We start from the raw sequence: 23,885 nt of genomic DNA, 5'->3' as shown, positions 1-23,885 counted from the left end.
ATGTTAGAAGGGATCAGTTTGTTATAGCAAAATAAGGATAAAGCTAGTCATTTTTCCCCAAGAAATTAAAAATTAGAAGTTTGTTTTTGTTTCCATTTTTTAAATGTACATACATTGTTTACCTAAGTGTACAGGACTGCTTTTAGTTGGGAAGGGAGATATTTCTCAGTCGGTACTCTTGTATTCCATAACTCATGGCCATTTTTGTCTTTTTCAGTCCCATAGATACAGCTAACACCTGCTTTTTTTTAAGTATCACTTTCTCTACACTAGAATATATCATAAAACAGTTCATTTTTAGATATACTCCATTCTGCCCGTCTTTAAAAATTCACTTATTCTCCCAGTTGTGTGGAGCCCAGAATGTGGTGGTGAGCAAAACAGTCTGTCCCACTGTGCTAACAGAGGAGAACAAATGTAAGGCAACAGTTAAAGATATTGGTATCATATACAAACAAATCAAAAGTATTTGATATCAGTATAATAAAATATATAAGCATACTAATGGAATAAATTGATTATAGCAATGTTGATGTAATATAGATAAACATGAGTCTTGTTTCTACAAACGACATAAATGTAAAAATTGCATAACTTTGCCACTGTGGTTCAATTTTGCTTCATCATAAATTTGACAGATAAGAAAATGAAAATTTCGTTATTTTTCCTTTAATCAGTGGGAAGCAAACAGACATCACATCTTTTCTGCCATTAATCAGCCTTACAACCTTAGGCAGGTAATGTGATCCTTCTGGGCTTCCATTTCAGACTCTCAGTTGGGACTAACAGTCCCAACTCAACAGGATAATTATCATGAACAGATGAGATAGTAGATGTGACCATCCCTACTAAAAAGTGACTTTTTAAAAAATGTTTTTAAAAACATTGTCAGATGTATCATTCTGAATGATGACCTGCAATTCAGAAGTTTACAAAGTAGATTGTGCCCTCCACTCATGGCATCCCAAACGCCATTCTGAAAGTATAGCAGATCAGTTACATTTTGTTTTCTTTCTGTGTTGTCACCAGAGTTTATCGGACCCCAACAATTACCATGAGTTTTGCAGACTACTGGCCCGATTGAAGAGTAACTATCAGCTGGGAGAATTAGTAAAGGTGGAAAACTACCCTGAGGTCATCCGATTGATAGCTAACTTCACAGTGACCAGCCTGCAGGTTCGTCTTGGATCACTTGTCTCGTTCTTTCTAAACCTGGGAGCCTCTTCTCTTACTCACTGGTTTTAACATTAAGAGAATATCATTTCTTTTTTTTCTTTTAGGGGGGTTGGGGGTAAGTGACTATACATATAGTCATTATTGCAGCCTACTTGTTTGCATTACAAAAATGCAGGGAGTATGGTAAGAGGAATGTGCAGGAATTGTGAGGATCATGTTTAGATTCAAGGCAGAGAAAATCCCCTTATGATCACCCTGGAAAAGGCAAGATTGGAACAGGGAACTAGACATGAAGAAAAGAGCTATAGCACCCCACTCTTTCTTGTCATGTAATATAGGGCATTGGTTCTCAAAGGTTATGGCTTGCATCAAAACCATCTGGGGAGCTTGATGAAAAGTACAGGTGCTTGGGTCTTAGCCCCATAATTTCTGGCTCACTCGGTCCAAGGTGGAGCCTTGGTCTATTTCTAAAAGTTTTCCAGATGATCCTCATGGATACTAATGTTTGAGAACCACTTAACACAAGGCTTTCCTTATGGGAAGATTCACACAAGCATAGAACAGCTCTTCTCATTAGAGACTTAATCTCTGAACTACTAATAACCCCATTAGACCAGTTACCATACACAGAACAAAGCTCATAAAAGTTTATCCTTTTTTTTAAGTCTTTATCCTTTATGTCAAGTGGCATGGGACTAATGTATTACATATAAAAATGAGACTATGCCTCCTGCTCTTTTGGTTTTCCTTAGCACTGGGAATTTGCCCCAAATAGTGTACACTATCTACTGAGCCTCTGGCAGCGGCTGGCAGCCTCTGTGCCATACGTGAAAGCCACAGAGCCCCACATGCTGGAAACTTACACTCCTGAGGTCACCAAAGCCTATATCACATCCCGTTTGGAATCTGTGCACATCATACTGAGGTAAGGAAACCAGGACAGTCTCCTCATCTTCCCCACCCCTGCCAGTAGCCTGGTGTCAGGCTGGCCAGAGATCAGACACCCAGTTGGCAAAAGCATACTTGATGTGAGTCTTATTGGAACTACTTCTGTTAATGGTCATTTTTTCATGCCAGCAGAACAGCAGATGAGAGCATAGAGTCTGAAAGAACAGTTTTTCTCTTTAACATCCTGTTCATGTCCCCGCTTTTTGCCGTCCATAGCAATGTCTTTGAATACAAAGTATATCGGTATAATGTTTGTCCCTGTGACTGATTGTCTTTAAACATTGAGAGAAACACTTACAAAATGTAAAAGATAAGAATTGTAATGTGTACATTATAGGTGTTTCATGTGAACTAAAGAAATAAGTGGATAATTAAAATTACACAATCTAGAGCTTATTAGAAGATATAAGAATTCTAGGCAGCTGATCACTGACTGCATTACACCAACATATGGTTTCTGTCTGTGTTTACTATTAACTGGGCCAGAAATCTACAGCTAAAGAAACGTCAGACCCTTTCAAAATTTGCCTGTGTAAAGTGGAGTTATTCTTTGTGTAGGGACCTTTCTTATATATTCTTTCATTGGCTGTTTCTCAGGGGAATTTACTTGGACTCTGAAGGTCTAGAGATTTTTTTAAGTCAGATTCTTAATTTGCTCAGTCATTTAATTGTCATAGAGTTATAGTCTCAACTGTTTATGACTTGAATCATTTCAAAATCTGAGTATTTGTGAAATCCACTGGAAATATTGTTACATTAGTTGCATGGTTTCTGTTTCTGAGGATTCAGATTCAGCTGGTTTCAGTGAGGCCGTGTTGGGGAGTGGCTACATGTGTGGGCTCTGGGCCCAGATTGCCAGTTAATTGCCATGTACTCTTTTGGGTAAGGTCATTATGAGCATTAAATTATTATGCCCTGGCCCAATGTGTGAACCGAGGCAAACTCACAGCTGTGCGCTGCCAGCGGTGGTGGTAGGGCTGCTGTGGTTGCTGGGTTGTCATTCTATGGTGTGACAATATATGGAGAGCTTGTAATATGGCAAGATTTTTAAATCTAGGAACCAGTAAATAAGGGAAGACATACATACGCACAATATCTTACCCGCAATCCTGGAATCTAAGATATAAAAGCTAAGGTTTCTCCTAAGTTTGGCACCAAGACTCAATTTGATGGCAAAACTTGCCATGGACTAATATATGAGACCATTTAGTGTCTCCTAAAAAAATTTCTACTTGCATGACTCATCATGGTATTTACACATTTTGCTACAGGAATATTGTATTTGCTACACCACAGAGAGCATTGAAGGTTAATATTACATGGTAGAGACATTGTATTGCCTTCCTAAAATCTGAAGATTTCTGAATTCCGAAATGCAGCTGGCTACAGTGGCCTCACACAGGGGATGGGTTACTTGTCGTTCCAAAGTTTATTATAGTCAAGAACAAGCAAGAGACTAGGAACCATGAGCTACTACAAGTGGAAAGCATAGAACTGAGGGGATCAAAGTAGCCAGATGTTAAGGGCCTGGGAATTGAGATCAGACTGGATACCAACAAGTGAGTATATCTAAAGGACATAGATGCTAGGGCAGAGGGCTTTGCCTTCCCACTTCCTCCTCAGTAAAAGGTAGTGTTGAGATGTGGGCCTCTGTGATTGCAAAAGGTGGCTAATGCAGAAGAGAGCTACCATGATGGGGAGTCAGTAAAGCATGTTTTAAGGGAGCTGCCTTCCTCTTTCCTTGGGAGTAGAGATGGCCTGGAAGACCCTCTGGAGGACACAGGTCTGGTACAGCAGCAGTTGGACCAACTGTCCACTATTGGGCGCTGTGAGTACGAGAAGACATGTGCGCTGCTGGTGCAGCTGTTTGACCAGTCTGCCCAGACCTACCAGGAGCTGCTCCAGAGTGCCAGTGCCAGCCCGATGGACATTGCAGTGCAGGAGGGTGAGTGGCGGTGGACTGGGGTGTAAGGGGGTGCTGTTCAAGCCCCTTCCATCGCCAGGTCTCCTTCCTACCTTCCCCCAAAAGGATTCATCATCATCATCATTTACCTCCATAAAAATAAAAGAATATGTGTGTAAATGCCACAGGAGACTAGGGAAGAGTAACAGATCTCTGCAGTGGGTGTGTTTAACTTGAAGAAAGTCCTGCACTCCGAAAGTAATGCCCTTATCTGATAGGGAACATGACTGTCTGATGACTCTTCCATTGGCATCACCCTTACCAGAACAGAGTAGTAGCTGCACCCTGTAAGAAAAGTAAAACTTGGTGGCTTTACCATAGTGTTCTTAAGATTAAGGAAGCTCGTAGTAGGAAACAGACCTCACAGTGAAGAATTTCTTGGTGAAGTTAACACTTGAGGTGATGCTGTTGGGCCTCCTTCCTGTTGCAGGAAGGCTGACATGGCTGGTGTACATCATTGGTGCAGTGATTGGTGGCCGGGTTTCTTTTGCCAGCACTGATGAACAAGATGCTATGGACGGCGAGCTCGTCTGTCGGTAAGTGCTCCCCAGAGGCTTCCCATTTCCCTGCTGCAAGCTCCCTGCTTTTGGGTCCTGAAACCACAGGACCCTGGTGTGTTTCTGTGAAAACGAAGGACCGTTTCAGGTCCAACTTCAAACTGTTTATGAGTACAGCAAAAACTGCCTGCCCTCCGCACTGGAAAGCATCTGTAGTAATTCAGCAAGGAAGTGACAGATACAGATTTGGAAAACCAGAGTGGAGGGGAGCTTTCTGTTCTGTGTAAGGACGATCCCAAAGTTCACGCAGTGTGGATTGCTTTTGCGATACCAGAGTAAGACTAGTAGGAAAGAGCATTTCTTCAGCTCTCCCCAGAGATGACACTACAGAGTTTTTACCACCTTTCAAGACTCTTGACTGTACACTTTTCCACTTACAGGATTTCAAGTTCTTTTGTATCTATGTGATCATATTTTGTATCTTGTTTTACTAAAAACCTATAAATGAGCAGTTAGTGATTTCTAAAAATTTACCTCACATAGAAATAAAAGGATTGTTTAACACTCTCCAGTAGAGGTTCTCAAACCTTTTCATCAGGACAATTTACCTTCTTAAAAAGTACTGACGACCTCTAAGACCTTCTGTTTATCTGAGATAAATCTATCAATATTTACTGTATTAAAAAGTAAAACAAAATTTTTAAGTATTTATTCATTTTAAAATAATAAGCCCATTACATGTCAACAGAAATATTTTTTAAATAACCTATTTTGCAAAAGCAGTTAATGAGAAAAGTGGCTTTGTTTCACTGTCTGGCATAGAAGTTGGCATCTGTCTTCAGTCTGTTGTAGTGCCACACATCCTGTAGCCCCTGGAGCGTGGTACTGCCCCGTAAGTGAGAAGGCAAGTGAAAGGGCAAATACTGGTTTCATATTTTTATGAAACACATTTTGTGACCTTGCAGAGAACTGCTGCCCTGAAAGGGCTCTAAACTTTCAGATGCTCCTCTTAGAGACAAACATCTTGACATGATACCTTGGCGTGTATTGGTCCCCAGACGTTTCAATCTGTAATTCTTATTCTGAAAGTCCCCATTTGTCTCTTTCCACTACCATTGTGTTTCTCAGATGCCATCTGCCCTTAGGTGCCTTAATCCTGATAGAAAGTCTCCACAGAATGTCACCCTGGAATTTTTTGAAGAGTCAAGCGAAGATTTAATAAGGGTGAAATCTAACACCTTTCTGACTCTGCAGCCTGGTGTGGTCCTGTGTGTGTCATCGTACAGTTGAGTGTAGACAGTTCATGCATGCTGGTCCTCTTGAGTGCTGCAGCGCCACCACTGGGTGTGATTCACTCAGGATGGGTCACAGAGTTGGTTACCTCTCCTCACACTATCAAAATGTCAGACGACTCATGGTAATAGCATTTTGTGCTCATTCGTAGTCAGCATGCACTCAGCTGAGTTCCAGTGTGCTTTCTTTGGGGGGAGTAGGCGCGTGAAAAATGGGTGCAGGATGAAGTCACGTGGCACGTCTGCTCTCGGTGCCCGGAAGTGTGCCTGCCCGTGAATGTTGTCCTTGAGCCTCTTTTCCTTTTATGGCTCCATGAGGAAAAGAGTGAGAACCCTGAGTTTAGTCCAGTCTCCCTCATCTTACAGATGAGTAACTGGGATTCAGCATTCTGATTAATTGCTCTATTCAGAATCCCACAGAAGTTTTGAGGAAGACCGTTACCCAGGTGCCGGTGTTTTTTCCACTATTTTTAAGCCAGTTACAACTTGTGCCTCAGTCCTCAGTCTCAGTGGATTTAATCTCAGTTTAAATATCTGACTTGTCTTTCATATTCAGTCCTTGGTTGAGATTCCTGTTGGGCAGAAATAGAGAATTTTGTTCCCTCAGCAGAGCTTAGAGCCTTCAGAGAATGCCTTTCAAGAGACAGGATGGGAAGGAGAGGAGACTACACTGAAATGTAATGATTTCCGTATAGGCTGGATTTTTCCAGAGTGACGGGATATCCTACTGTTGAGAGAACCATTGCTCTTCCCCCTCTAGGGTGCTCCAGCTGATGAACCTGACAGATTCTCGCTTGGCTCAGGCGGGTAACGAGAAGCTAGAATTGGCCATGCTGAGCTTTTTTGAACAGTTTCGTAAGATCTACATTGGGGACCAGGTGCAAAAATCCTCTAAGGTACCAGACTCTCGGTTGACTCCATTTAGTTCTCTCTACTGCTTGTGGAATTGCTGATAACAATTCAGATACAGTCCCCAGATTTTGCATATCAGTACAGTGCAAATGTCTCCTCTGTGTCTATAGAATTTGGGGAGGCATATGAATAAATTGGGTCCATTTCTTTAGTGCTCCATATGCTTAACAAATGACCAGTTAAAACATCTGTTGGTTTTTCCCAGAATTGGCAGTTGTCAGCCTCTTTAATTAAATGAATTGATATTCAGAGCACCAGAAGGTTTTGACAGTGTTTTTGTTGAAGGGGACCTGTAAGATAGCTCAGCCTCTATCCAGTACTTAGTAATACTTGGAAACTAGTTCTTGCCTTCAGTTAAGATCTCCCCAGCATTGTGGTCCATTTTCTTCTCATGTCTTACCCACTGAATGAGGATAAGAACAGTACTGGGATACGATTTTCCTGATCCATATTTTCTGGTTATCTCCCTTATCACACCAGCTGTACCGCCGACTCTCAGAAGTTCTGGGCTTGAATGATGAGACCATGGTCCTAAGCGTCTTCATAGGGAAAATGTAAGTGTTCTAGCTTGCCACCAGCAAGAGTCCCTTGCAATCCTGCTGCAACTGTAAAATGTGATCTTGGCGTTATGCTGCCAGTGCCTTGGCATTCCAGCATTGATCGTTTGCGTAAGAAAATTGTGCATTTGAGTGTGTGACAAGCTGTGCTTAGAGATATGGCCCGGCCCCAGAGCATTCCAGGCTTGTACAGGCGAGGGTTTAATTTTGTTCGTGCAGAATCTCATCTCTGTAGCCTCTGGAATCACAGGTGAAACCCTGTCGTGGCATTAGCAAAATGAATCTCCCTCCCCAGTGATTGGTGCCTCTCAGCCGGTCACCTTCTACCAGAGACGCCCAGAGTGGGCATTTCCTTTCTGGTGCTGATTTCCACTAGGTATGCCCCCAAAGAGGAGAGCCCCCTTAAAACAGGCTTCTTCCTCTCAAGAAGAAGACCTTAAGAGTCTTAAATCTCCAAAATCTAGAGCTACTATTTGAACTGTCTTCAAAGTTGGAGCTCCTAATTGGCCCATTTTTTTCCTTTAAGTTATGCCCCTTTGTTTATATTTTCCCCTTTTTAGGAGCTCAGTTTATCAGAGCACACACGAGGAGCCAAATACATTACCCAGGGCTGTGTGCAAAGTGACATTTTCCTTCCTTCCAACCATCCCAATCCTAAACACTCATATCCATGAGCTGGTTAATAATTTAAGATGAAAAAAGCAAAGGGGGTCTAAAGGACTCTGCCAGCCAAGAATGCAGAAGCAAGGGCTACTAGAATTCTGCAGCTGACAGTGGATGGCGCAGGTGCAGAATTGCATACGTCTGCATGTTATCACTGCCGCAGAAATCTCTTACCCTTGCTGCAGAAATCAGCCCTGGAGTGCCCCAGAATTCCAAGGGCCTGGGTATGGGCCAGTGTAGCTTTGGAACCAAGTAGTGAAGATTATCTGAAGGCTAATTTTTCTAGTCAACCAAATGTAAGTACGGAGATTTTATACCCATTTTTTGTGGTTGTGATGTCTGTGAATTGGTGATGCAGATGTGTGGTGATTCTTGATGGATGGTTTTCTTCTCCCAACCCTCAAGGAGGCCAGACAAATCAAAAGTGTCTCCTTTTTTTTTTCTTGTTGTCCTCCAGCATCACCAACCTGAAGTACTGGGGCCGCTGTGAGCCAATCACCTCCAAGACACTACAGCTTCTCAATGACCTCTCCATTGGATATCCTTGCCTACGCCAGCTTCTGTGCACTACGGGAATTGTGGCATGCCACAGTCAAAAACATGACCACTGCTGTTTCCACTTTAACTTAGCTTTATGTGTGCTTCAGTGTCTTCCGTTCTCCTGGAAGCCAAAGGCGATAACTACACAAAATCCAGGAATACTTCCACACCCCAAAAATGAGCCAACTCTCAAACTAATGGTTTACTACAGATTTATCCCTGGCTATCTCAAAGATCCAGAAATAGTCTGATAGGTATACACTCTTTGTGGCCAAGGCTTTAGCATCCTGTGTGCTGGCAAAGTTCATCTTGATTGTCCATCAGCCTTTTGGTGAAGCAGCCTGATTACAAGGTTTCAGTAATCCTAGTGGCTACACTTTCTCTTAATTTGGACTTGGTCTGCTGTACAGTTTGAACAGCTTTAAGACAGCCTTTCACAACCAGGAATCTACAAGAGAAGTAAACTCTATAAAGATTATTTGAGTGACTTTTTTCTCACTTATCCCGAAAATTGTACCTAGCTATACCATCCTAAGTACATAGGAGAGAAATGACAGAGCACACACAAGGGATGTCTTAAGCAGAGTGTTAGGGCTTAATTCTCACTTGGGTGCCCTGTTGAGAAAAGCTACTCTAGGATATTCAGGATTTTGGGGGGAAACTGCTAGGTCCTATTTTCTTACAGATGAGAGTTTGGTAGGGGTGTTCTCTTGTTGGTCTGTTAAATGTTGCTTGGAAGAAAACACATATTTTCCTTATTTGGCAGTTATACCCAAGTGGTTAAGAAAAATTAGAGATCTGGGTATAGAATTCATAGTAAAGAAAGAAACTACTTAATCCTAAAAGTTTCATTCTGCAGCAAATTCCTAGTTTGCATCACATTTTCCTTGACTCCTTCCTTTGTCTTTACATACAGTAGTGTCAGGAAACTCGTGAAGCTCAGTGCGGTACAGTTCATGCTGAACAATCACACGGTAAGTGGTTTTCCCCCTCCTGGTTGTACTCTCCAGCCACCCACACTCTCAGCACATGACGGAGCTTAATGTGGGAATGGCCCTGGTGCTGCTACAGGCAGAGACTGTCCTGACAGCCGTCACACTGCCAGGTTGCACTGTCATCCAGAGCTGCCCCCTGGGATCCAAATGAGCTGAGTTATGGTGAACTTGCCTACTATTCATCATAAGATAAATTAGTTATAGGTACCAACAGCAATAATCAAAAACAATTTTTAAATACACCTCATACCCTTAAGGAATGACAAAGTAGCCATTAGCTTGAAAGGGCTAATTCTGAAATTACTGACTTGCATTCTGCCTCTAACCCATGTTTCTATCTCTTTTAACTTGTTTTCTTTTTTTTAATAGAGTGAGCACTTTTCATTTTTGGGTGTTAACAATCAGTCCAACCTGACAGACATGCGGTGTCGGACTACCTTCTACACAGCACTTGGGCGTCTCCTCATGGTAGATTTAGGTACTGCAATAAATCCCAGAGGCTAATCTGAAGTAATCTGGCATATTCTAAATTTCTGTTAAAGGATAGAAAATTAGATGTGGGGGGGGTCTTTTCTATTGTTTTAACAGTAACAAAACTATCTAAAATACAGTCGGATTTCACAAAGAACAGATCATGGCCCCTGTAACTACTGGACGAGAATAATAGTATGTGTCTGAAGTTTCCATCTGATGTGCAGTGATTTTAAAGTCTATTCATATTACTCATTTGTAAAATAAGGGAATTAAGAATTGAGATTCCTAAATGCACCTTGCTGGCTAGATAACCCCTCCAGCCCACACGGAGGTGCAGTCCACCTGTTACGGTCAATAAAAGTTTCTTTGTTTCCCAATTCACTAGCACGTACGAACCAGGAGAGATTTAAGTGCCTTTCTAGCTCTAGTTGTAATCTTAGAAGTTTGGGTTCAGCTAATAACTGAAGCTCAAAGGCATCATCATGATTTTGAACTATTTAAATTAATCCTACTAAACTAGCATTTTAAAACTTCCTATGAAAGATGACTGAAAAAAGAAAATGTGACTAAAGCCTCCATGAGCATCTGATTCAGATTTGAGTCTCATTCTCATGTACTAGTCTCAGAGCTTTCACAGCTGACTATAGTTCTCATTTAAGGAAAAAATAAGTAAATATCCTAGTATCTTATACACATGTGAATCTCTGATACTGTGGCTCAGTTATCAAAAAATTTTGGATATCCCTGGACTAGGTGATTTCTGCCATTTTCTAGTTTTAAAATTGTGTGTCTGTACAATATATATATATATATATATATATTGTACAGACACACACACATTGCATTCTGACATTACTAATACCTGATAGGATAATAAAGGGACCCCTTTGAATTATGCTTGGGTCTGCTCAGCTTTCATACATCTTAATTTTCCATGCATTCCCAGGTTTGAATGTTTTGTGTTGGAATCACATCCCGGGTTGTTTGCTTTGCAGGAGAGGATGAAGATCAGTATGAGCAATTCATGCTGCCACTCACAGCAGCATTTGAAGCTGTAGCCCAGATGTTTAGCACTAACAGTTTCAATGAGCAAGAGGCAAAGGTGAGTCCTTCACCCACTGGGGGATCGGATGCTGGTTGAGGGCAGTCCTGAACGGAGATGAGAGGAAGTAGCACTGCAGTGTTTACCCGTAAACTTACCACTAATTTGTTTTATTTAATCTCTTTGATTTGAGGGATTTTGAAACAGAAGAACTAGTTAAGATTTATAAACTCTTAATTTTATGTTAAAGTGTGTTCCTAAGCAGCCCTTAGGAATTTTTGTCAAGCTTTCACGTGTTTTAATAAAGTTACTTTATACTTTTCTCATTTCCTTTTTAATCTCTGCTGTACCTTGTATTATGTCCACTTTTCATTTTGATTACTGCCAATTAGTGCTTTCTCTTTTTTCCTAGATCAGTTTTGCCAGAGATTGGGTTATTAGTCTTTGTTTTAGCTCTATTTCATCTGTATTTTCTACTTCATTCATTTCTACTCTTAATATTTCTTTCCTATGTTTTCCTTAGGACTTTTCCATTGTTCTAACTTCTTAACTTTTCAGCCCTTCTTTCCTAATATCATTTAAAACTATAAATGTCTCTCCAGGTGTATTCTTCCACAAGTTGTGTTTTTTTCCAATTGTAAAAGAACACATAATGTAAAACTAACCATCTTAACCATTTTTAAATGCACGATTCAGTAGCATTGGGTACATAAACATTGTTATGGAACAGGTCTCCAGAATCCAAAAGTTTTGATATGTGCCATTATCATTCCGTTCTTTGTATTTTCTGATTTCCATTAAGATTACTGCTTCTTTGACACATGAGTGTGTAGAAGGGTTTGTGAATGTCCATACATGTGGAATTGTAAATTGGTTTCTGGCTCTCAGAACTGTTTTTTTTTTTGTTGTTGTTGTTTTTCACTTTCTTCATCTTTTTACTTCACACACACCTGCTCTCCTTACTATAGATCTCTGTACTGAAACCAGAAGACAATAGGCTATTAATATTTGTAGGATGTCTTTGCAGTGCTCATAACTGAAACCGAGCCTGACACCAGATAGCCAGGGGTATTGCCTCAAAATGCCAGGCTCCACCTAAAATGAAATTCCCTTTTTTCAGCTTTAGAAAACCTCTTAATTTCTATCTCCAAATCAGCAGGAAGCTCAGAGAGCCATGAGACTTTGTCTCACTCAATGTTCTCTGTTACCAGTGTTGGGATCTGAGATGGGTCCATTCAAAGCTAAGATTAGTGTGGTCACATCAGGAGCTTACACTAAAGTGTCAACCAATACCAAGGATAATGAAATATTTCAGTGAATATCAAGTACTTTTCCCCATCACATTAGTTCCATACAAGCAAGTAAAACTAATGAAAAGAACCACTTTGGCCACAAACTACAACTGTTACCCACATCTTTGTCATACAACGTGTAACAAATCTTTTAGATTGCTTATGTCTTAGACTTGAAAGTTAAGCTTATGGTATCAGTTTAGGAATAGAACTATTTTCTTAAAGCAGGCTTTAGTGGAAGTGCAGTCAGGATACCCAAATAGACTAATAAATTCTTGAGCCTGCTTATAAGACTATTGCTTTTAGAAGCAGTCTTATTGCTGTTCAGGGCCCACACATAACTTCTGTTGAGGAAGAGAGCATTGGATTTGGAGTCTTGGTGCTGTGAGTCCTAATCCTGGTCCTTCTGCCTCCTAGCAGTATGACTGGGTGAGTTATTTGACCACTTTACACCTCAATCTCTTTTTCTTTAAAAAAAAAAAGTAGTGCAGTATATTACAACTCCAAGACTCAACATCCCAGTCTTACTTCCAGACAGCCCAGGTAAAGGGGCAGGTACACAGTAGGCTTATTTGTCTACCTCCTGGCAGGTCCTGCGTTTGAGTGCCTGTGGTAGCAGACCTTTAGGGTATATGGTTTTTCTGTTTCTTCTAGGGACTTCTTGCCTTTTTTTCTTTTTCTACCTCTTCTTGAATAAGCTTTTTGGCTTTTTTATTTTTTACATATGACTTATGACATTAGTGTCAGTATTTTATCAGCCTCTATTTTTGTTATAATGAACCAGGAACAATCCCTTTTTCTTAGAATAGCAAGCTTCCAAAACTAATTTTCCAATGAAAAGATTCCATTCTAGTATGGGAGAGATTGATTGAGAATATTTGGGAAGGACTATTAAACAGTGAGGAAGAATTTGATTACAGGTACAAGAAATCCCCATCAGGTGGTTACAGGTTTGGTTTTTCTTGTATTTTAACATGTATTTTTGCCTTCTACAGCGAACTCTAGTTGGCCTAGTAAGAGACCTGAGAGGGATAGCTTTCGCCTTCAATGCCAAGACCAGCTTCATGATGCTGTTTGAATGGATGTATCCTAATGCAGACTAGGAACAAGCCACAGCAAGCCTTGACTGGATTATGAGTGGGGAAGGAAGTCATCAGGAAAGGGGAGCAGGGAGTGATGAGGCAAAGATAGTGAAGAGTTACTGACAGACCTGCCATATGTCTCGTAAGCTACCATTCCATAGTGGTCTAATGACAGTGCTGACTGCTCTGGGTGTTGAGACTGGGAAGTGAATGAGGTAGTGCCCCCATGTCTCTCTTGGGCCCCAGGTGTAAGTGCCTGTGGAACTACACCACTATGAAACTATTGCTGCACATGAATTTTGCTGCTCTGAGAAAGAGACATTTCAGTTTACTAAAAAAGACAACTTCATAGGAATCAGAAAGTCTAACTTTACTGACTTCATACCCTTGAACAAATCATCTCAAGTCTGAGAGCCTCCATTAACAGAATTCCCTATCATATCACAGAAGTGGTGAGAGGATCAATAACAATATGAAATACACTGTGCTCCTCAGAAGAAAGGCATTATGTAAATTATAATGTATTATTAGATGCCTGTTAAGTGGCACAATCACTTTAGCACCTCCTGGGTGGAAAGACCCCAAGTGAGCAAGCAAGAGACAGGAAATGAGAGAACTGTAGTCTGACAGTTTGTGCTTGGCCTGTACTGAGAAATTATTTTAAGTTCTCTGTCTTTCCAGATTCAGAATTCTTCCTTAGCTTTTCATTTACAGATACCCATCCTACATGCCAATTCTCCAGCGGGCAATTGAGCTATGGTACCATGATCCAGCCTGTACCACACCTGTGCTCAAGCTGATGGCTGAACTAGTGCATAACAGGTAAGCAGGAAGACAGTTCTCAAAGCGCAGACGTGCCCTTTTAGCTGAAAAAAACACTTAGAGAATTTGCTTTTCTTAGTGTTTTGGACAGATTATGGAAGATAATAAGATTCCTGCTATCGAAATTTGAAAACTTTGAAAAGTTTATGTGTACATAAACTTTTATAATGTTTTTGTTTATTTGGAAGAAGGGTCCCCCCAACCACACAAAGTCATAGCATCTTGCAGGAAATAAGTCACTTTTAAAAGAGTCTCAAGATAATCCATTATTATGAGAGGTGAATTCCGCAACCAAGACTTTGTTCCCCTGCCCACATAAGCCATGTCCATCACATTTCACAGTTTGCATTTCATAGAGACAATTCAAAGTGATGTGGAACACAAGAAAAATACTTCTTACACAAATTACAGCTGGATCTGTAAAGGTTTACTTAGAAAACAAGAAAGAATTGCAAAATACCAAATTTTAGATTTGCCCAAGAATTTGGAGATGAAGAAAAAGAAAAATCTAGCACCTTGACTTCACTAGGATTTCAGGCACATGTGTCTGCCTCTCATGGCACTCCTGAGAGAATTAATAATTTTTTTAACTACCTTAGTGATTGAGTGGGTAATATTCAAAGAGGCTGTAGCCCTCTGTGAGGCTTATAGTCAAGAGTTACATTCATTTATAAAGTGGATATTGGAGAGCATGTGCTTTTTGCCAGGCACCATCTTGGCTATTGTGCTAGACAAAACCTATGCCCTCTTTGATGGAGAAAAGAGATAGCAACACAAATATGGAAGATCTTTTCAAACTGGTAAATGCTGTAGAAAATAGAAAGGTAAAAGAGGGGAATGGAAACAGAGGAGGGTCAGAGGAATCCTCAGAGAAGGTGATATATAAGCTGGGATTTGAATGACAAGAAACGTGCTACCAGCCCTGCAAAGATGAGGGGAAAGAGCATTCTGAACAGACCAACTGCAAGTCTTAGGATGGGATGAGCTTGCTGGTACTTGAGACAGAAAAATGCCCCTGGCTGGAGCAGGGTGAATGTGAGGGTAGGCCATCGTGGGCAGTGAGTGAGACGGGCAGTGACCAGAGGGGCAGCGACGTGGCACAGCATTGCTGAGGCTTGGACACACTCCTTACAGTGGGAGCTGCTGAAGCATTAAGCAAAGGATTCAGGTGATCTCTTTACATTAGTTAAAGGTCTTTTTGGCAACTGTGTGAAGAATGGGGCTGTATAGGTCAAGAGTGAAAGCGGAAGGGCCACAGAGCAAGCGATGGACTCGGTATATCGCAGGGCTAGATCCTAGTGGATTCATTGTGCAGGGAAGGAGAATCGAGAAGGACCCTGGGTTTGAGGCCTTACTAACCAGAGTCAGGCTCATTACAGGTGGAGCAAACCAGAGGGGCTCTGGTCTAGGGACAGCCACAATCCAGGTCATGTCAGCATTTGCCTTCCCTGCCTGACTTGTCTTGGAGTATTCCCAGTCCCCATGCGACGCTTCTCTTTACAATATGGCAACAATGCCTGTTGCCTCCCTTAGCTGCCACTGAAGCTAAAAAGACAACACAGATTGATGTTGGAAGGGTCGTGAGTTAGTGCTGTTAAGAGGTGACTGGCAGAAGCCGTATTTTAATTAAATAAAATTGAGAAGTTGAAGAGTAGTTTTATCTGCTACCTCATTTTTTAATTTCTTTTAAAACTAAAGAAACAGGCACTGTTTTTAATGTTCTTTTGTTAACATTTTAAAACAATGTTTTCAGTTTAAGCAGCAGAACTGGAGTCTAGCATGTTGGTCTTCAAGATAGAAGCCATATCCTTCATTAAATATCTTTGATTACCTTGGTTGTTGAACATTAGGATAGGTAACCTGCACGTCTTAGTGCAAAAGGAATCCCCTATAGTGCCTGCACAAGACTGTGAAGTACCCCAGCCTGCAGCAGCATTCTCTGACCTCCTCCTGTTCTCTGTTCAGATCCCAGCGACTCCAGTTTGATGTCTCTTCCCCCAATGGCATCTTACTCTTCAGAGAAACCAGCAAGATGATAACGATGTACGGTACGTGCTTTAGAGGTGCATAACCCTGGAAGCAGTTTCCAGATCAGCATACCACATGCAGCACGGATGTCAGGCAAGCCTTGGCAATAACCAGGACAGCCCTGCCCAGGCATGCTGCGTCGTGTGTATATCTGTGTTAACAGGGCCAGCTGGCACTGAGGACCTTGGGAGTAGGAGGGTTGAGTTGGTATGTAAACCATCGAGTATAATGTGGTTGAATAAGTGTGTGTGTATGTATATATATATAATATATATATATATATCACTTGTCTACTCAGGCAATCGCATCCTGACACTAGGGGAGGTCCCAAAGGATCAGGTCTACGCACTGAAACTCAAGGGCATCTCCATCTGCTTCTCCATGCTGAAGGCTGCTCTCAGTGGGAGTTATGTCAATTTTGGAGTCTTCCGTCTCTACGGAGATGATGCCCTGGACAATGCTCTGCAGACCTTCATCAAGCTGCTCCTCTCCATTCCCCATAGTGATCTCCTGGTAAGCCTTAGGCTGCATTGACAGGACCTGAGCTCTGTACCATGTTTATCTTTTTTTTTGCCTGAGACCATGGTTGACTGTTTCTCTGGAGGACTATAAGCTAGCTCCAACTAGATCTCATGTCTTCCATCTGCAGGGAACTCAGCTATTAATTACCTAAGATCTTGCTCCCTGCATACTGAGGTCCTCAGTGCCTGAGCTGATTTTTGTCCTCCTCCCACAGGATTACCCCAAACTCAGTCAGTCTTACTACTCACTACTGGAAGTCCTCACTCAGGACCACATGAACTTTATTGCAAGCCTGGAACCTCATGTCATCATGTATATTCTCTCTTCCATTTCTGAAGGACTTACTGCACTTGGTAAGCACCTGGGTTGGCCAGTTAGTTTTTACCACTTAAGGGAGACTCGTGCCCCAGTGTCCAAAAGGATCGCTGCTTTGCGGAATTGGCCCTAACAGTTCGTGGGTGTGTTCTCATCCAGCTGAGTCTTACCAGTGCCCTCCTAAGGAACAGGCCCTATTCTAGACACTAAGGGTACAGTAATAGCACATAGTCCCTGCCCTTCAGCTTTTTATCTGGTGGATGAAAAGGCAAGTGCCTGTTCACCACACCTATTCATACGGTACAGTAGGGGTGAGTACAGAGTGCTGTGGGAGTGCCCAGGAGAAATGCTGAGCCCCTGGGCTCGAGGAGCTGGGGTCAAGGAAGGCTGGCTGAAAGGTTGGCATCAAAGTGTGAACCTAAAAGCTGAACAGGCATTATCAGGTTAGTGGGAGAGGCTTCCTAGCAGCAGAAACAGCAAGTATTAGCCCCTAGAGGCCAGAAGAACGGGGAAGTCCAGAATGGCTGGTACACACAGGCATTAAAAGAGATGAGGGACGTGAAGCTGGAGAGAGGCAGGCAGATGAAAATCTGGAAGTCACGAAGGGGCCCATAAGCCACCTCAGGTGTTTGGATTCTATCCTGGGGGCAGTAGAGGCTGTGGGAGGGTTTTACACACCTATCTCCATACATTTTTTTCATCCTGCTCCAACCAGCTCCCGTCAGCCATTTTATTCCTAAGCCACATTCTAGCAATCTTAGTAGGTGTGTATGTGTTCAGAGAATAAAATATATTTTAGACAGAGCAAAGCAAATAGGAAAATTAAGCCAACTGCAAAATAATTGTGATCTATTGCAAATGTACAGTGACTTTCGGATTGTCTGCTGTGGTGAGTTACCCACACCTCTGTGCCCCCCCGGATACACATTTACTTCCAGCGGAGTGTGTTGCCGTATCTAGGACAATCATCCAAAGTATCAGACCCTGCTTCGGAAAGCTGTTTTATTACTTCTTGAAAATAAAGGGACCTCTGCATAAATGAAAACAGAATGGTTTACTCTTTTAAGGGTTCATTCTCTGTCCTCCGGCATATGCCTCACCTAGTCCAAGCGCTGTCCACAGGCTGTGCTGCAGAGGCCCCTTTGTAAAATGCTTCAGTGAGTCTGCAGCTGCCCACCCCCACCTCTTCCTTCCAAGATGCTTTGGAGATAGAGAATACAGTACCCCCTCTAACAAACGCTGCGTGTTGATAGGTAGTGTCAAGCTAGGTTTAGTGACATTCCCAGGTAACTCAGAGTATAGGCTCATAGCTCAGACTTCTTGATTCTAGTCACAGCTCTTCCAGTTAGCAGCAGTGTGATCCCGAAGCAAGTCACATACTCTCTCCAAACTTTGGTTCACTCATTTGTGCAGTGGAACCCCTACCTCCTGGATTTCTGAAGAGGGTAAATTAGAGGTGATACCGTGAAGTCCATAGCGCAGTGTCTGGCACAGTAGAAGGACCTGCTGTCTATAAACTGTGTTGTTTATAAAGCAAAAGACATACATCCACACCAAAGCAAGACACTAATTTTAGTATTATTGATTTATATTATGTATTAGCACACCCTCACTTTCAGACTCAGACTTGGGCCTTGCTCTGTCATGAGGGTAAGAGGTTAACAGGAAGCCCCCCAAGCATCAGCCTTGGCTGAACCACCTGGGTGCCTCTGTAGGGTTATAGGTAAGGCCACCCAGGCTTGCCCAAGCTACCGTCAGCAGCTCAGTACCTCTGCTCTATTCTGCCCCTGCCCCTCTTTCTTCCAGACACCATGGTATGCACAGGCTGCTGCTCCTGCCTGGATCACATCGTGACATACCTCTTCAAGCAGCTGTCACGTAGCACCAAAAAGAGGACAACGCCCCTGAACCAGGAGAGTGACCGCTTTCTGCATATCATGCAGCAGCATCCAGAGATGATCCAGCAGGTAAGGAGCATCAGGTCAGGAGGCAGTGTGGGGCGTCCTACTGTAGGAGAACCTCTCTGCACAGGAGGGGAAGCCAAGCAAGATAATGAGTCTGACATCCCACCAGGTTAATGCTGCCGAGGTAAAGTTTTGCACCATAAAATTGCAGTGGATTTTGAGTTTTCTGAGTTATCATTAGATGTATAAAATCTGAAAAAACGGGTTCTGAATTGTTCTTCCAAGGGTCACACCAACCTCTATGCCTTGGGCCTGTCCCACGAGCACTGTCCGCCTTCCATGACCAGGGCTTTGCTCAGTCTCTTGCCATTTGCAAAATGGGAATGGGGGTACAGGACAAAAGGGATTATTAGGCTGGCCACATGCATGGATCGAACCATATGCTTGCCGCGGTTTTGTTTGTGTGCAGCAACTTTTCAAAAGTAAGATTTGCAGAAATATACTAGATAAAAGTAGGTAAATAGGATCAATGGAGTAATTTAGATTTTAGCCAACAGTATTTTACCAATTCCATCTTTGTATTGTTCTCTAAAGAAACAGTGAAATAATTCACATTCTCATCATGTCCCCAGAATATTACAAAGCTGCCTACTGAAACAGGTGTCTTGGAGCTATACTGCAAGGTGATTTTTGCCTACCACAATCATCTGTTTGGCCCATCCCATTCCCCATAAAAATCAGGGTAAACTGAGAAGGTCCATTTTTAGATAAATTAGCAAACCGATTTAAAGAACAGGAAAGGAAATATCTCAGAAGAAAAACTTACCTTGCAATAGATGATTAAAATAAAACTTCATGAACTATTTGTGTTAACCCCAGACAGAAAAGGCCTTCAGCCTAATAAACCCCTCTGTTTGCAATCTGTAATTCTATCTTGGGTAGCCACAACACTAGGTCACTTCCTCATCTTGTCCACTTCCAGATGCTGTCAACGGTGCTGAACATCATCATCTTTGAAGACTGCAGGAATCAGTGGTCCATGTCCCGACCCCTGCTTGGCTTGATACTACTTAATGAAAAGGTAAGAGAGCCAGCTCCCTGGGTCCCAGAACCAGAAGCAAGGGTAGGCCCACATTTGGCTGTCATTTTCTAGGGCACTGTGAGAAACACTTCTAGAAACATTCCATGATGGCAAAGCAAGGGGAAAATAGTCCACTTTCTGAGCATACCTAATTCATGCTTTGAACAACACATAATCACTCAACTGTTAAAAGTTGGCACCAGTGACAGTTTAAAGGTGAAGGATGTATTACAGAGAGAAAATACAGCTGGAGATCAAAGCACCTGAGACCTGACTTCCAATTCCAGTTCTGCTATAAATAAACCTGAATAAGTCTAGAGATTCCTATAAAGGAAGAACCTGGATCACATGACTCTTAACTAAAGGAAAATCTGGAAAAGATGACCATTAACATAAAATTCTTGATTTTTGAGAAAGATAAAGGTGCATTATCTTGCAGATACTTGCTTGAATCAAAAAAAAGGTATCCAATTTCAGTAGATACTCTTGGAGAACATTCCTTAACCATGCAGATGATGGAGGGCCAAGTCCATCTCCTCTCCTTAATCCTGTCTCATTCCTTGCTCCACAGTATTTCTCTGACCTAAGGAACAGTATCGTGAATAGCCAGCCACCAGAGAAGCAGCAGGCTATGCATCTGTGTTTTGAAAACCTGATGGAAGGCATCGAGCGGAATCTTCTTACAAAAAACAGAGACAGGTGAGTGTAGAGGGCCTGGCCAAGAAATTCCAGGCAGTTGTTATTTTTCCAGTCACAGAAACAAGGGAGATTTCCTTAGAGGCCATGTGAAGTAGTACTGTCCAATAGAAAAGCGAGCCCCATAGGTAATTTTTAATTTTCTAGTAGCCATATTTTAAAAAGGTAAAAGGAAACATACAAAATTCATTTTAATGTATTTTACTTAACCCAGTGTATCAAAAATATTATGTCAAATGTAATTGAAATTTTTAAATGGAGAATTTAAATTTTTTTTTGCACTGTACAAAGCCTTCCAAGATCCTGTATATGTTAACTTAACAGGGCATCTCAATTCAGATGGTAAGTTTTCACTGGAAATACTTGATTTATATTTAGCTGTCATGACACAGTTGACAAAGCACATTTCCATACTCAGGTTGTTCCATATATATTTTTGGAAGTTGTCCGATAACAATTGAATGTCAAGTTTTTCTGAATTAGTTTTTAGATTTAGTGTAATCTACAATTAGTTAACTGAGGGACATGAGTCCAAGTATCATTTAATTTGCTTCAGTTCCTTTGTTGCCTGGGCACAGTTGAAGCGCTTGGCAGCTGCATGTGCTGGTGGCAGCACAGGGCTACACTACTGGTCTCTTGGCATTAAGAAAGGAGACCGCTTCATTCCCTTCCTGCCCTGACTCTGTGAGGGTCACTTACCAGTACTGTCACGGAGATTCCATTTGTGCTAGCGTGAGCCTGAGGTGGCCCTCAGAGCCAGCCCCAGGTCTGACCAGATCTCACGGCCTGCCATGAAGTTACCAGGTGGATACACAAGTTAGCCCAACTTTCCCTTAAAGTTTTAAGTCTGAGGTTGACTGACCTTAGAAACAGAACCCATCAATTTGTACATTCTGCCTCCTGGCAGCCACTTATCTACTAGGAATGTTTTAGGCAAAGACCTTTGCCTCCACCCTACTCTCCCAACCTACATGCGTCCTCTCTGCAGGTTCACCCAGAACCTGTCAGCATTCCGTCGAGAAGTCAACGACTCGATGAAGAATTCCACTTATGGTGTGAATAGCAATGATATGATGAGCTGACACCTCCGTGGATTCTACCTGTACAGAGCAGCGTCCCTTTGGTCTGGCCCAGAGGGGCAAACAATTACACGGGAGAGGGCCTGGCTGATCCTGGCTCCCTCCTCCGGGGGTGTGGGGAAAATGGCAAAGGTCAGCTAGCTACTTCCCCAGGGAGTAAGGGTGTGTGTGCACTCACTAGGGGCAGGGCGCTGCTGGTTCCCAGGGGAATGGGTGGGACGGGTGGTGGGAGGAGACACAAATACGTGAGACTCTAGCCCCCTCCTCCTGGGGCCACCCCGGGGGAACCCCCAGTGTCCTGCCACAACCTGCCTTGTATAAACATGTACATTTTTTCATAACATTTTGAACAAGGTTTATATTGACTCAAGTTTAAAAACAAAAAGTGTGACTGAAAAATTTTTACTGAGTCTAGTGCACCAATGCTGATGTGAGGGGTTGTGTATGCGAGAGAGGGAGAAACGTGTATTCTGGTGGCCTGAAGCTTTACTGGACGAGGATGTATGAACGTGCAGAGATATATTTAGTGACACAGTGTAGAGAGGCAAAAAAAGTAAAAATTCCAAATGTATATTTTTTCTTATTGCCCTACCTTGCCCCCAAAATTATCACTTCCTGTTACCCTTGTTATTAGGAACTCTAAGCCATGCGGAGCACCATCCCTCCCCCTTCAACCCTAGATGCTGCCCTGGGTCCCTTGGCCTCTTGCAGTGACAGACAACTCCAGCTAAAAATGTTTGGTGTTCTTAGCTTCATCCGTTTTCCCACTTGCTTACCCTCATCCTCAGACAGATGCCTCTTGCTTTTAAAAGTCGGGTGTAACTCTATGTTTTTAGGGTTCTTGGTCTCTGTAAAATTAGAGACCGGAGAAGGAATTGAGCCAGTTGCTCTCCTGTTGAGCGATTTGGATGAGTCCACCAGAGGCCCATCTGCGTGTGGCCAATAACTTTTAGTCTTCCCCAGCCCTTGAGGCAGTGTGTGTGGATGTGTGCGTGTGGATATTTATATATGTACCCTGCACTCATGAATGTATGAACTGGAGGAAGTTACTACAGTGGAGGGGTTCTTAATAACAAGGTCTGCCTAGCATGAAGTATTTAACATTCTCCCCACCCCCTTTAAAAATATACATTTTTATAAAATGAAAACCGTAATAAATGTTTTGAATATTAAAAAAGTTAACCTACAGAGGAAAATTAATGGAGAAAGCTATTTGCCTTGTACTTTTTCCACAACTGTTGCTGCTAGTTGTACGCATCTCTAGTTCAGCTCTTGCCCATGGGACACCCATCAATTAGGTTTTATTTTATTTCTCTCCTCTATGCCCAGAAATAAGCCTGTTAATTTTTTTCCTTCTCCTCTGGCGACTGTGTGGTGAATCCTTTCTTGCGTGATCAGGTTGCGGATAGACTTGTAAGGGTGTTTGCTGCATACAGTGTAAGCATTGTGACCGCCAATAAACTTCAATGGTTTCTACTGACCTGGTTTCAGCAATCAAGTCTAGTGTGTCTGTGGGGACATGTCTCACTCTAAACACATGAAGATGTTTGGAACACGCATTCTTAAAAGTCAGTGGATGACAGGGACCCCTCAACCTTGTAAAATTAGCTTGTTTCTCATTGGACTAAGCCTGACTCAGTTCGTTTTAAAAATATAATTGATCTATATCTGTATTAGGCTGTTGTCTACAGCTATAAGAGTGAAGCCACTCTGCCACTTTACTAGCTTCCAGTTAATAACATGGCAACCAGCACAGAAGTCATAACTGCAGGAAGTGCAGTTTTGCTAAATGTTCTGACATCTGCTCCTCTAATGTGAGCTGGACTTCATCCATTAGACCATGACAAGTTTAAGGATAAATGTTATCCCCTAAATACTTTGCAGTCCTCCTGGGCCAGAATTGTCAAGTGAAGAGCACTATAGTTAGTGGGGACTACTTCTCACCCCCACCCTTTGTAGTACCCAGGTATAAGGGAACTTAACTACCAGAAACACTGAGGAGTAC

The 23,885-nt window shown here is 42.2% G+C and overlaps 1 protein-coding gene across 1 annotated transcript in view; it reads left to right on the top strand.

The window, feature by feature from the left end:
• The window catches only part of XPO7 (exportin 7), a 77,158-nt gene extending 53,798 nt beyond the window's left edge, over positions 1–23,360 (top strand). The window contains exons 10-28 of the mRNA XM_057490294.1: positions 1,030–1,176; positions 1,929–2,101; positions 3,876–4,069; positions 4,518–4,623; positions 6,637–6,772; positions 7,269–7,342; positions 8,466–8,549; positions 9,462–9,522; positions 9,913–10,021; positions 11,013–11,119; positions 13,347–13,435; positions 14,148–14,255; positions 16,221–16,303; positions 16,582–16,796; positions 17,020–17,158; positions 18,927–19,087; positions 20,007–20,105; positions 20,677–20,804; positions 21,790–23,360. Of these exons, the coding sequence (XP_057346277.1) occupies positions 1,030–1,176; positions 1,929–2,101; positions 3,876–4,069; positions 4,518–4,623; positions 6,637–6,772; positions 7,269–7,342; positions 8,466–8,549; positions 9,462–9,522; positions 9,913–10,021; positions 11,013–11,119; positions 13,347–13,435; positions 14,148–14,255; positions 16,221–16,303; positions 16,582–16,796; positions 17,020–17,158; positions 18,927–19,087; positions 20,007–20,105; positions 20,677–20,804; positions 21,790–21,883 (2,307 nt within the window). The 3' untranslated portion in view covers positions 21,884–23,360. The remainder of the gene's footprint in view (positions 1–1,029; positions 1,177–1,928; positions 2,102–3,875; positions 4,070–4,517; positions 4,624–6,636; positions 6,773–7,268; positions 7,343–8,465; positions 8,550–9,461; positions 9,523–9,912; positions 10,022–11,012; positions 11,120–13,346; positions 13,436–14,147; positions 14,256–16,220; positions 16,304–16,581; positions 16,797–17,019; positions 17,159–18,926; positions 19,088–20,006; positions 20,106–20,676; positions 20,805–21,789) is intronic.
• The last annotated feature ends 525 nt before the right edge of the window (positions 23,361–23,885 follow it).

The sequence above is a fragment of the Manis pentadactyla genome, chromosome 1 (genome assembly GCF_030020395.1).
Source record: "Manis pentadactyla isolate mManPen7 chromosome 1, mManPen7.hap1, whole genome shotgun sequence".
Classification (NCBI taxonomy): Eukaryota; Metazoa; Chordata; class Mammalia; order Pholidota; family Manidae; genus Manis; species Manis pentadactyla.
The sequence above is the reverse complement of the archived record's forward strand: the minus strand, read 5'-3'. Positions and strand labels throughout refer to the sequence as shown.